Raw genomic sequence first — 14,434 nt, forward strand, 5'->3', positions numbered from 1 at the left:
AGAGGTCAGTAGATAAATTGCAATCTCTAGGTTTAAAGATATGCTTGGTGTAAGATCTTCAGAATACATAAGAAGCAAATAGTTTGGAAGCCTACTAAACAGTTGAGGAAGCTTAACTGTCAAGAAAGCTTTAAAATAAAGAACAGTCCATGACTGTTCAATCTCGTAAGACCATCACTGGGCCAGAGAACTCATACCAACAGAAAGTAAGCTATGAAGATTATACAGATGCTTGGAAGAAAGGCATCCTCTACTGCCCATCCCAGATGTAGCCACAGCTGATCATGTCCTGAGAGAAGAAAGGCTTTGGAAGAAAACAGGCAAGGGAGATTCTTCAGAGACAGCTGGTTTGGTTAAGAAGTCTGAGCTGTTGCTATTCAACAAATAACTGATGGACCAATGCATCACAGTTGTGAATGAACAACTGCTGTATGTATGTTCTCCCTTTTCCAAACAAAAGCAGTTTAGTTTTGATGTTGGGGGCGATAAATCATCTTTTTGTTTATAGGTCATTGAAACACTAGGAGCCTTATCTGGACCTGAAGGACTATGTAATACCCAAATACTCTGGATGTGGCACTGGATACAAAAGTGAATGGAAACTTGATTTGTCTCCCTTGACGGAAGGGTGGATGAGGAAAGAAAAATGTATATAAATGTTAGGTAGGTATAGAGGTAGACTGCAGTTGATACTAGGAGATGCCAACTTAGTCTCTACTCTCTGTTTTGATAGCAGAGCCCAAATTTTGTTCAGAGAGGCAATGTACTTAGCTAAAACACTATTTCCCAGCATCCTTCATTGCTAAGGATAATTCACTTTTGGCCAAAGAAATCCAAGTAGAATTGCTAAGTGGAACCTCCAGGAAAGTGCTTTAAAATGAAACACAAAAGCTATCTAGCCTTCTCCATTACTCTGCCCTCTGCTTTCATATTCTTCTTGCCTGGAGGTGGAATAGTAATCTTACAACCTCAAAGTAACAGACATTAAAACCAGAAAATGAGAATGACCGGCTCAGAAGATGAAAGTGATTGGGCATAACGAGATGGGGATCTAAGGGCATCTTGGGAGTTGCTTTTCAACTTATTGTGACATTAACAAAATAAAACCTTTATTAAGTAAAACTATTTTAGGTTGGGTTTTCTTTTTTTGTATGATGAAAACACAACATTTAACATAATATCTACTCTCTTGGCAAAATTTTAAGTATATAATATTCTTAATTATAGGCACTATGCTGTGCAGTAGGTCTCTGGGACTTACTCATCCTGTATAAATTCTATACCCTTTGATTAATACCTTCCACATCCACTGGCAAGCACCATTATACTCTCTGATTCAAGTTTATTTTTTATTCCTCATACAAGGTGTATCATGTATTTTTCCTTCTGTGTCTGGCTTGTTTCACTTGGTAAAGTGTTCACTGGGGTTCATCCAAGTTGTCAAAAATGGCAGGATTTCTTGTTTTTGTTAAAACTGAATAATGTTCAACTGTACATGTGTAACAAGTTTTCTTTATCCATTCATCTGCAGATGGACACTTAGGTTGCTTACATACCTTGATTATTGTGAATAGTGCTACACTGAACATGGGAGTGCAGGTATCTCTTCAAGATCTTTTGGATTTATATACAGAAGCAAGATTGCTGGATCATATAGTAGTCTACTTTAATTTTTAGAGGAACTTCCATACTGTTTTCTGATGGCAGCACCAATATATCCTCATCATCAGTATACAAGAGGTTCCTTTCTCCATATCCTTGTGAAGACTTTTTATCTTTTTATTTTTTGGTAACAGCCATTCTAAAAGATGTATGTGTACTTTGGAGAAATATCTATTCAGCTCTTTTGCCTGTTTTCAAACTGGGTTGATTTTTTCCCTACTGAATTGCTGGAATTCCTTACATATTCGAATATTAACATCTCACCAGCAATTGCAAACAAATTCTACACTTTTACTCCCAATCCACATACTATGAAATTGACATCACAATCTATTTTTCCATATTGTGTAGCTATTAAAAATAGATATAAACTATAAATAGTTATTCTTAATATTTTGTCTTTTACCTTTTATACTAGGGTTAAAACTGATTTATATAACACCAATAGAGTATTACTTATTCTGTATTTATCTACATATTTACCTTCACCAGTGATATTTATACTTTCATATGCTTTCTTGTAGTTGTTTAGTGTTCTTTCATTTCAACTCCTTTTAGGGGCATCTGGGTGGCTCAATCAGTTAACCATTCAACTCTTGATTTCGGCTCAGGTCACAATCTCAAGTTTGTGAGATCAAGCCCCATCTCAAGCTTTGACCTGATAGCACGGACCCTGCTTGGGATTCTCTTCTCTCTCCATCTCTCCCCACCCCCCACTGGTTGTGTGCATGTGCACGCTCTCTCAAATAAACAAAAACTGGGGGGGAAAAAAAGAACTCTCTGTAGCATGTCTTGTAAGGCAGGTCTAGTAATGCCAGGTGAAGTAGTCTCAGTAGTTTTTTCTTTCAGCACTTTGAATATATCATCTTACTTTCTCCTGACTTCCACGGTTTTTGCTGAGAAATTTGCTGAGACTTAGGGAGTTTCCTCGTATGTGATTAGAGGTGTTTTTTTGTCTTGCTGCTCCATCACTTTTGACAGTTCTATAGTAACGTGCCTTCGTGAAGACTTCTTTGGGTTGAATCTATTTGAGGACATATAAACTTCATGCACCTGGATGACCGTATCTCTCCCCTGACTTGATGGTATTAGCCATTATTTCTTTAAATATGCTTTCTGCCTTTCTTTTCTCCTTTGAGGTTCCCGTAATGTGTATACTGTATTTCTCTATAGTGTCCCACAATTGATACAAGTTTCCTCCACTATTTTTCATTCTTTTTTCTTGTGGTTCTCTGACTGGATAATTTAAAATGGCTTATCTTTGAGTTGTATGATTTTTGTTATCTGCTTGAGTTGGCTGCTGAAGCTGTTTATTACTTTTTTTCAGTTTAGCCAATGTATTATTCTTCAGCTGTACAATTTCTTTTGCTTTTTTTATAGTTTCTGTCTTTGCTAAACTCTCATTTTGTTCATGTACTGTCTTCCTGATTTCATTTAGTTTTCTGTGTACTCTTACAGCTCACTGAGCTTCTTTATGACAATTATTTTGAATTATTTGTCAGGCAGTTCAGTTTTCCATTATTCATAACTTTTGTTTCTTTGGTGGTATCAAGTTTCCCTAATCACTGTAATCTTGCACTGATGTCTGCCCATCTAAAGAAGTAGTTATTTCTTTCAGTCTTTGCAGACTGGCTTTGGCAGGGAAAGTTCTTCACTAGTCAGCCTAGCCAGAGATTTTGGCTGGGTCAGCTGATGGAGTTCATTACTCGGGTAATGGACCAGTTACTGACATCTGTGTGGTAATGTTGAGAGCCACTGCTCCTTTTCTTTGTTCTTAGCTGTTGTGGGGTGATTCTTCAGTAATCTGGGTAGGACATGAAAGAAATGACCTTCATGGGTAATGTTCTGAAAGGCTGGGGATGTCAGACTCTCACTCACTTTGCTCTCCCTTTCCCCAGAGAGGCCCAGAGGATCTCTTCTGGTGCTGTGCTATGTTGAGAAGTGACAATGGTAAAGTGAAACAGTTCTTACTCTTTCCAATGCATCTTTTCTAATTTCCGTGCTTCACTAAAATGCTACAACCTTTAACCTGGACTCTGGAAGTCTCATGGAGGCATTCTTATCTGTTAATGGTTGTTAAACTGGTTTCTGTTGTGGGGATGAGACCTGGAACTTCCTATTCTGTCATCTTGCTGATGCCATTCCTGGTTTTTCTGATATATGAAGCCAAAGCCATTTTTAAGTAATACATTAATTCCTTATCCTCCTCTTCTGTCACAGGTCTCAACATTTCCATCATCACAGAAACTAGAGAGTACTCTTTAAAATGATTATTACAGTTTCATTGTTAAAGAAAAGGAAAAAAACAATCACACTTAGACAAAAAAAAAAAAAAAAGATGCAGGGGAGAAAATGGCAAAATATGGGAATTTCTCACAATCAAGAATACTAATTGCCACATACAGTGAAAAGTCTTAAAACAAGTTGGCTTCTGAATCCTTGTGTCAGATGTGTTTATTTTTTAATGCTACCTTGTGTCACTTTAATGAAACAAAAATAATTTATTAAAGAAAACACAGAAGAGACATGAATCCACAAACTTTCCAATTCTGTGATAAGGGCCAGACTTTTGCACTAAAATTTGCTCTGAAAATAAAAACAAAACCAGACTTCTGCTTTTGGTCAAGATGGAGTGATAGGAACTAAATTTTTGTCTTTTACCTGGAACAACAACAAAAAGCTAGACAAAATATATGAAGCTACAAGTGGTAATACATCAGCCAGTGAAAGACACTGAGAGACAGGGAAAAAAAAGCCTTATGATACAGGTTAGGTTCTATTATTATTATTTTATTATATTACCGGATTCTGCCAAACTAAGTAAAAATCAATTTCTATAATATTAGAATTAACCACAGATTTAGAGATTCTGTCTCACAGAGCAGTATAGAACAGCTAGACAGTCTTATTCCAGAGGTATACCCATCTCAGTAAACAATTAAAATTAGTCTACTGCAGTACATGACTGTATCCACTCAAAAGTAACAGTATCTTTCAGAAACAATGAACAAATAGCTCCTAGGCAAAAGAATGAATGGTTGAACATTTATCAATTAACTAAAAGTATTACCAACATTGTAAGTTGTCTGTACGGCATGTTTCATTTCTTAATACAATAGAGAAAGTTGTCTGTACAGCATGTTTCATTTCTTAATACAATAGAGCAAGCCCTGGTGAACAGAAGGAATAGCTGAATCAAAGGACCCAGTCTCTCTAACTGGGGTATAGCCAATAAGTAGCTATCTAAGTGACCTTATTAACTCTCCCTTATTAACTTTCCCACCAAGGCCCATTATGTCTCTAAAGGCAGAACAAAGGGAACAGAAAATCACTGTAAGCTGGACGACTATTTCAAAATTTAAGCCAGCTAGAGTTGAATGGTCTAGTTTCTGTCTGCTAGAGTTCTTTACTGGCATTAAAATACTATGAGTACAAATCCATTTTTCCTAAACCTGCTTCTCCAACAATGGCATTTATTAGGCTAGGAAAAAACAAAAAAAAAATTATGCTCAAACAAGTGCAGCAAAATAATGAAGATGTAAAACAAAACAAAAACAAAAAAAACCACTGGAAAATTCCTTCTTCAAAATCTAAATGATGACCTGATGCGCAAATAAACCATTATATAGTAACTCCAGTGAATATGTATCAATCTTGGAGCACCAAAATCTATTCAAGAGAACACCGTCTTAAATTTATAGATACACATTTTTTAAAATCTGCTCCCCCTTAAACTTATAGTTTTAAATAAGAGGGCCCAGTGACTCCCTCCCCATTAAAACCTGCTTATTCCTATGGTCTTTTTTTCTTTTCTTTTCTTTTTTATTTTTACTTCTTTTTACACTGCCATAGAAACTTCTGCATTTGTAACCTTCAAATCAGAGTCAGCCTCTAAATGCCACCATCATTGACCTACAATATTCTAAGAAAGGGGTGTAAGTCAGGGGTTGGCAAACTACAAAACTACTTTGCTCGTTGCCTACTTTGTAAATAAATTTTTACAGTAAGAATACAGCTATACTATTCGTTTTCAAACCATCTACAGACAGTTCATACTACAACGGCAAGGCTGAGTCTGCAACAGAGCCCATAAGGCCCACCAAGTCATATTTATGTTTTGGCCTTTTAAGAAAATTTTGCTATCCTTCACCTAAATAGCAACATTTAAGTGAATTTAACCAAGGTTTCAGGGAGATTTTTTCAAGGTTTTAATAATTTCTAAATCAAAGTTTTAGAGAAATGATATCCTCATTTGTTTCATTACCACACTTCAACCTCACACTATTCTTAGAAGCACATACTGGTTTTTAAAGTATGATATTGAGATACATTTTATAATCCACGGTATTAGACAGTCACTATCAGCCAAGTAGCAACCATGACAAAGTCAAATAAATATTTTCCACTAGCACTCTCTGGTAAGATAAAAAAATATTAGCATCCATGTATCTTAGATTCCATGAATATAGTAAACAAGAAAAAAAGAATGACAAGAGTGGGAACATTATTCTGAAGTAGAATAAAAATAACTGATGGATATTGTGGAAACATTTTTTTTTTAATGTGAATGTAAGAATTATTAGAAAATAATGCATGTGAAATTTGTTCTGCAACTTGAAGGCCTGCAAGTATTAGAGAAATAATACTTCTTTTAATCCATTCTGACATGTTAGAAGAATGCAAAAATAGCTCTTCAAATTCTACAGAACTAAATGGTCCAACTCCTTAAGTCTGTGCAATGGCATAACAGTCTGAACAAAAATACCCGTAAGTTCAGTTTTTAAATTTGAGGGAATTTCTTGATGGGATGCACTGAAGGAAACATTATTTTTGCACCATTCCTGTCACAAATAAATAACCTAACTCGAATCATGAGGAAACATTAGATAAAACCAAATTGCTGAATACTGGAGCAGAAAGTTTTCATTTTTGTCTTGGCTAAGATGAACATTTTGGGATAATGACAAAATCTGAATTAGGACTGCAGTTAGATATACCACCGTAAAAATATTAACTTCTTGATTTTGATCATTATAAACATAATTATAGATAGACACTGAAGTAGGGGTAAAAAGGCATTGTGTCATCATTTCTGTACCTTATTCTTCAATGGTTTAGAACGAAAAATAATTATGTTTGTATGTAAATGTGTACATATAAACATAAGCAAGGAAAGAAAATGATAAAGCAAATTAGAGATAAAATATTAACAACTGGGGAACCTGGATGAAGTGTATATAGGAGTTCTTCATACTATTAATTGTGAATTAATACAGAATTTTAAATTTTCTGTAAATTTAAAATTATTTCAAAATAAGAAGTTAAAAAATGGATGCAATTTTAAGAAACATGATTATGTTCAATATAAAATATTGAACAGTTGGGACGCCTGGGTGGATCAGTTGGTTAAGTGTCCAACTTTGGCTCAGGTCATGATCTCACGGCTTGTGAGTTCAAGCCCCATGTCGGGCTCTGTGCTGATATCTCAGAGCCTGGAGCCTCTTCAGATTCTATGTCTCTTTCTCTCTCTCTGACCCTCCCCTGCTCACATTGTCTCTCAAAAATAAATAAACATTAAAAAAAATAATAATAAAATATTGAACAGTTAATTCTAAGAGATTAGCTTATGTATTTTTAACTTTATTAAGGCAAATTATATCTCCCAGAACTATTTTAAAGTAAATTCCTTATATATAATTATTTCAGTATAAATCTTTACAAGATAAGGACTCTTAAGAAGAAAAAAAAAACTCAATGCTATTATCATACCTAAAAAAATTAACAATATGAATATATTCCTAAGTGAGAAATACAATGCAAATACCTGCCAAAATAAGTGGTTGAATAATAGCTGGATTACTTACCCAGTCATATCCTAAAATAAGTTTTACTAAATGTTTCGGAGGGCATTAACATAAAAATATGTTAAATCTGTGGCAGAATAAAAAGACAGCAATTATCACTAAATCTATCCTTCTAGCTTAGAAATAATGACTATGGTAAAAAATGTTAATATTTCCTGTGTCTCAACACATACTTTAATATGTAATCCAAGTTCTAAAACCAAATCTGCTCCATAATACTGGAAAGAAAAGTTTGAATGCTGTGCATTTATTTTAAAAGGCCATCAAAATATCAACTGCCCACCAAATACACAGTTTAAGTCTTCTCTTTTTAAAGGTTACCAGGAACCCAATGTAGAATTGTAGAATCCTCAATTTTGAAGGAAAAAAAAAAAAGAGAGAAATCTATCCTCTTTTGTGGGCTAACTCAACTATTTGGAGGCAACACATTTTTAAACTGTTAAACTGCTAGATCTCAGAAAATTTGGAGAAATGAAAGACCTTGAAGATTAGGATTCTATCAACATGAAAAACTGAGAAAGGGACTTTTCATAGTTAAAAATCAGTAAGTGCTTCTCTAAGTCTCATCCATCAATTAAATGTAAACAAGGAAGTATTTCTAAAGAAAACAAATAAAAACTTTCAGAGTAAAGAATTCTAAAAATTAGTTTATTATTCTCTTCGCCTGAAGAGATTTTATGATGGATGTCCTTAATCAATGCATTATCACTGAGGATGCAGCAATTAAGAGTGTTAATTTCAGAGTTACTTTCTGTAAAGCTGGCACTAAGATACACATACCAATAGTGAGATTATAAACTAATAAACTAGGTATCTGACTTTCTTTAAAGTCAGATTTAACACCTTTTGGGTTTAATAAAAAAAACCCTTAAAATATACTTAAAGATTTTTTCCTCTTTCTTCTACTGCCTAAAACTGTAGCATTAGCTCAAACTGATTCTAAAATAAAACGACTTTAAAAAGAAATACCCTGGAAATATCTAACAAAGAATGTAAAAATCTAAGGAGAAATTAAAAGATTAAACACAAAACAGCAACTGTATTTTAATTCAAAAGTAACTCATGCAATGAGAAATCATACAATGGGAATCAAAATCTTCTTTAAGAAGGAACATAATTATACTCATTTTCTTCTTAATACTAAAACGTATTTGATATAAGAAAGACTACTTTAAATTATAGTTCTATGTTCATTTCGTTCTTAAACAGTTTAAAGGAAAAGTTTAAGTATTTCCATAGTGGGAAAACACATTGGTCTCATTATTAAACATTCATTCACATGGGGAAAAAAAAGACACATTTAAACAAGGGAAAACAATTTGCTGGTTTTACCAGGTAAGTGCCTGAGCTAAGGGTTTGAAATTATACCTCATTAGCACTTGAACTTTTTTAAATAATTCGATTCTGTTGTAATATATTTATCTCAATACGAGTTTGAATACAGTTTGTAAAATAAATCAAATGCCACATATTCTGGGCTTGCTAATGTCACAAATGATCAGAAATCTACTATTTTGCTTCACTGAAGATTAAGACTGTAGTTAAACCTTTTCTCTCAATAGTATGCCAACACTACTCTACAGGTAATTCACACATAATCATAGCATTATTACTTACATCATCACTCTGCTGGGCTTCTTGCATTACAAATTCTCGGACCATAGATGGACTAAACTCTACTAGATAAGAAAATATATCTGTAGCTGCTGATCTAACTTGCAAATCATCCATGCCCTAATAAAAGGAAAATTAGGTTACTTAGAGACTTAACAAAAACTGTGCTGTGTTCCTTTTCTTTCCCAAATCTATACACACCAACTTTTTGGAATTAGACATTGTACTGGATTCAAAATGTATAATCTCTCCATCCTATACTTCTTTTTATTTTACAAATATAAAAAACTTTTAAGCAGCTCAATGATTAGTTTGTGCCAGTTTTTACCACCACGAAGATAAATATTCAGGGAATTTAAATGTAAGAATGAACATGGGATTATAAAGAAATACTTTACAAATACTGTACAGAAATTTTTTTCGATTTAAATATATGCAAAATGTGAATGATGTTACCTAGTTAAGACTCCATAACTTTCCAGAATCCATCATTGGTCCTGGATTTATTTGCCAGTTACTCTTTAGTAACTGATTCTTTTATGACTCTCCTAATAGAGGATGCTTTTGAAAATACTGGGTATTTTCACTCTTTTTCCACAACTTAGTTTTCTAAGGTACTGATCCATAACATGAAGGATACATGACTCGTAAGTTACAAAATCTCCCAAGTGATTCTGAACACATTCCCTAACTCAGCAGTTCTCCAAGTGTTGTCCAGGGAATCCTGGTGAGGTGTCCAACACCCTTTTCAGGAACCACATGAAATTAAAAACTATTTTCATAATAATAAATAATCCTAGGGCATTATCAGCCCTTTTCACTCTCAGTATATCACAAGTATAGTGGGGTTTTCCAGAGGCTATAAGACATATGATATCACAACAAATTAAATGCAGAAGTTGCTATGAGAATCTAGCTGTCTTCTGTTAAACCAAATGTTAAAGAGATTGCCAAAAAAAAAAAAAAAAAAAATGAAATGCCACTCTTCCACTAAAATGTTTTGTTCTGAAAAATTATTTTTATAAGTTATATTATTTATATTTATCATTTTAAAATGAAATAAATATTTTTAATTTTTCATACAATACCAATGGATAAAAATCATAAACAGATATATATGAGAACCACTGCCCTAACCCATATTGCAGAATGAGCTGCCTTGGTCCAGTCTGCCCTTACTCTACTCTCACTGGTCTAAAAAGGAAAGACATTGAGCTGCTTTGGTCCAGTCTGCCCTTACTCTACTCTCACTGGTCTAAAAAGGAAAGACATTTTAAAAATTTCTATAAAACATACTTAATATTGCTACAGAAGAGATAATAGTCTTGAAAACACACGTGGGATTTTAATTCACTTGAAGCCATATTATATCCAAGTGCTTACATATTAATATTACAAATTCAAGTTAATAAAAATCTGAAGATGGAACACATTGGTAGTAATTCACTATCAAGTGAATCATAACCTAAACTATACAATTCAATATGCATTACTATAATAAATACTTTCACATATGTAATATAAAGGTACGAGAAATTCACAACTTCAAAAACATGAAAAGAAGTTGGATAATTACCATTACAATTTCAAGAGCAGGCAGAATCCCCAATTTTGCCAAAGTTTTGAAAAATGCATCCCTGTTTTGAGGTTGTAATGTCTGAGAAAATGCACAAAATTCCTTGAAAAAATTAACCTGCAATGTTAGAAAGTATAGTGAGAAGTTGACACACATAACAGCAAACTTGGGCTCACTTTAATGTGATATACCATAGCATGATATGCCCTTCTGAAGGACCTTGCCTCTTCAGGGTATCTTGGCCCCTCAAAACCTGTAAAGAACATCTTAAAAACTAGCATCCCACTAAAACTAAGCTTCGCATTATTTCCACAAAATGAACGATGAACTCTCCCAAGGCATACAGTGTACATGTTGTATGTGGAGTCTCAGAGAGTGAATATACATATAGTATTTTCAATTCATGATTCAGTTGTAAAAATGTCATGTAAGGTATGTATTTTGAATTAGAACATGTATTTTTGTAGAAACATGCTATATAAAATAAATGGTAGCTGGGTTCTCAGACAGCTCTCAAAAGTACAATTTCATTTATAAGAACTGGAAAGGACATTAAAAGATTCCCGAGTTTAAAGGCCTAATTTTTTAAATGAGAAAACTGAGTAGGCTATTACCTACACCAAGATGACTTGGCTAATTTAAACCTGTAATCTCTCATTACTTTTTAAAACCCAAGTACCTGATTATAATGTTTAAAGAAAATGACAAACTGCTGGTAAGTAGCAATCATTATTCTCTTCCTCCAAAGCATGGTTCGTATCTCAGAAAATACATACATTCAAAAGAAAAAAACATTTCCAAGAACCAAATTACTTATCATTCATGTATTCAAGAAGTACTGTCCTTACCTTTTGTTTTGTTTTTTGAAAAGAGCCGTTCTATAATGTATCTACAACCATAAAAATGTATGAGTTTGTAGTTGTGTCCTAACATAAACCCCATATCTTATTTGGGGATTTTTAAGCACATGAATTCCCTCACTGGAGGAAAAAAACACATGTCAAAATACTTTAAGAAACTGGCAAATATACAAAACAATAAGTTTGAGAAACTTTGAGAGTAATCATTTTATAGAATAAATGTGTACTTTTCATCTTAATTATAAAAAATTCTCTCTTAACAAATTCAATATTAAAAGTTGTATTAGCCAAGAGTAAGTGCACTTCAAAGGTTTGAATTTAGGGGCGCCTGGGTGGCTCAGTTGGTTTAAGTGTCCAACTTTGGCTCAGGTCATGATCTAATCGTTCACAAGTTGGAGCCCTGCATCAAGCTCTGTGTTGATAGCACAGTGCCTGCTTAGGATTCTTACTCTCTCCCTCTCTGCCCCTCCCCCACTCACACTTTCTCTCTCAAAATAAATAAACTTAAAAAAAAATAAAGGTTTGAATTTCAAGAATAAATAACTTACCAATTCACGCCGTTTATCATCATCTGTAGCCTCATCCGTTAATTGTGCAAAAACTTCCGACAGAAACTTCTCATCTTCCTACACGAGAAGAAATAATTACTATGAAATAGTCTAACAAAAGTATAAAGTTATACTCACTTACATGATTTACACAAATTATAATAAAAGTAGCTGAAAACCTAATAGTTTCATCATAAGCCTTAAAATTCCAGGGCATATTCATGTTATAGTTTTCAACCCTGATTATACCATTTATTATTAGTTATACATACACTAATACCTCATTTAACCAGAAACCTCAGCTATGAAGAATCATTTGGAGACCAAAAATAACCAGTTGTTTTAGGTAATGCATGAAAACTCACTTATTTTAGGTTAGTTTAGTTTTTTAAAATATTTATTTATCTTTGAGAGACTGAGCACGAACGGGGGAGGGATAGAGAAAGAGGGGGATAGAACCCCATGTGGAGCTCAAACTCATGAACCATTAGATCATGATGTGAGGGAAAGTTGGATACTTAACCGACTGAGCTACCCAGGTGCCCCAAAACTCATGCATTTTAACTGAGAGACACTGTAGCTCCTTCTCAGGGTCTATTTATTTATTCTTAATTTAAATGTAATTCAAACAAGTTTGAAGAGTTCATTGTCGGTCCACTGAAGATTAGAAAAATGAATTACAAATACGGCACAGGGACAACAGTAAAGGAGACAGAATTCTGGCAGCAGTAAGACTGGACTGCAAAACCTTTTAAAACACAAGAACTCATGAAATATAATTTAGGGTTATTTGGGGTACAGGCTTATATTTTCTTGTGGTCCCCAAGGACACAGTGAAATGATAAAGCACTACAATAATTGCTTTTCACACTGATGACTCTGAGGTATTAAAAGGCAGATATATGTTAATTTCTCTAAGCACTGTTTACAAGGACAAACAAAAATACAGTATAGTACATACTGTATAATCTTATTTTTAATATAAATTTGTGTCTAAAGTCTAAAAGGGAGAAACATTAAAATGTTAATTGTGATTATCTTTTGGTGATGGATTATGAGCAATTTTTTTGCTTATCTTTATTTTCTAGTTTTCCACAATAAGAGTGCACTATTAAATTACTAAAGAAAAAAATGACATGAATATTGAAATCCACTTTGTGGAGATCCATCAAGATCTGCTAAAAAATATTGTGCTTTTAAATTTCACTTATTTTTAAAATTCACTTTTATGAAATACAATTTGTATTAACTTTAATTAAAGTAGCATGTTCTTAGAATTTTTGACTTAGTGGTTGACAAAAAAAATCAAATTATAACATGTTAAGGATGTACCTTAAATACCTGCCTTTTTGCTTGGATCATCTGTGAAGCAGTTTCAATCTCTTAAATAAGTTTAAAAAAAATAAGATAAAGCATATATAAAAAAATGAATGAAGACTACTAGATACAATCACAGAAGATGTAACATACTCTCCCACTAACCATCCATCAGTGTTACTTAAAGAATACTGAGAGACAAACCCATTCATTAGTCTGACTCAGAATGGTGTTTGTTTTGTTCTCTATTTTGCTGACTTCTAGACCTTATATACTATGGCCTGACTCATCTATTTCTGAGAGAATTCAACTGCATATGCAATCTTATACTTATCCCTCAAATCACTTTTTCTAAATACTTTTTATCTCAATATTTTAGGTTTTGGTGAATACACATTTACCTCCACTTAAACCTTTTATAATTTTTTTTTCTTCTTGAATCTTTCTCAGATTAAATCCTCCTTTCTTCTCTAAGGATCTTTAACTTTTTAAAGAATATTTTCATAGGAAAATAGTTCCACTTCTTTGATAAATGCAATTTCTTACATGATTCATTATTTGTGTGCTGAAAGCTAGAACTGCATAATGTATTAGGGAGGGAATTTCAAGTATTACCGTCTGCTAGGAGAATGTTTTCTAATTCCTGGTATATATATTTTTTCTGATTTCTAATCTTATTCTTGTAATACTCTACAAAAGCACTCTGTTCAGTGCACTAGTAAAAAAGCAATTAATTGACAGCTTAAAGTGTTTCATAAATATAACTGTAATGTCTCCCACTAAATACCTGGTTCTCCAATTAAACTAGTCTCTTTAGATCACTTCAGTTCTTCTTTTTCATAAAGGCCTTTGTTTAAAAAAAATTTTTTTTTAAGTTTATTTTTAGAGAGAGAGCAAGCAGGATAGGGGCAGAAAGAGAGGGAGAGAGAGAATCCCAAGCAGGCTCTGCACTGTGTGGAGCCCAAAGCAGGGCTCAAACCCACGAACCATGAG

The 14,434-nt window shown here is 33.4% G+C and overlaps 1 protein-coding gene across 3 annotated transcripts in view; it reads right to left on the reverse strand.

The window, feature by feature from the left end:
• PPP4R3B (protein phosphatase 4 regulatory subunit 3B) overlaps positions 1-14,434 on the reverse strand; it is a 64,353-nt gene that overhangs the window by 25,282 nt on the left and 24,637 nt on the right. For all 3 annotated transcript variants that reach the window (XM_007075388.3, XM_007075387.3, XM_007075389.3), the window contains exons 5-7: positions 12,125-12,202; positions 10,717-10,833; positions 9,144-9,260 (exon numbers count right to left, since the gene is read on the reverse strand). In XM_007075388.3, coding sequence (XP_007075450.1) covers positions 9,144-9,260; positions 10,717-10,833; positions 12,125-12,202 — 312 coding nt within the window. The remainder of the gene's footprint in view (positions 1-9,143; positions 9,261-10,716; positions 10,834-12,124; positions 12,203-14,434) is intronic.

This window comes from Panthera tigris, chromosome A3 (genome assembly GCF_018350195.1).
Source record: "Panthera tigris isolate Pti1 chromosome A3, P.tigris_Pti1_mat1.1, whole genome shotgun sequence".
NCBI lineage: Eukaryota > Metazoa > Chordata > Mammalia > Carnivora > Felidae > Panthera > Panthera tigris.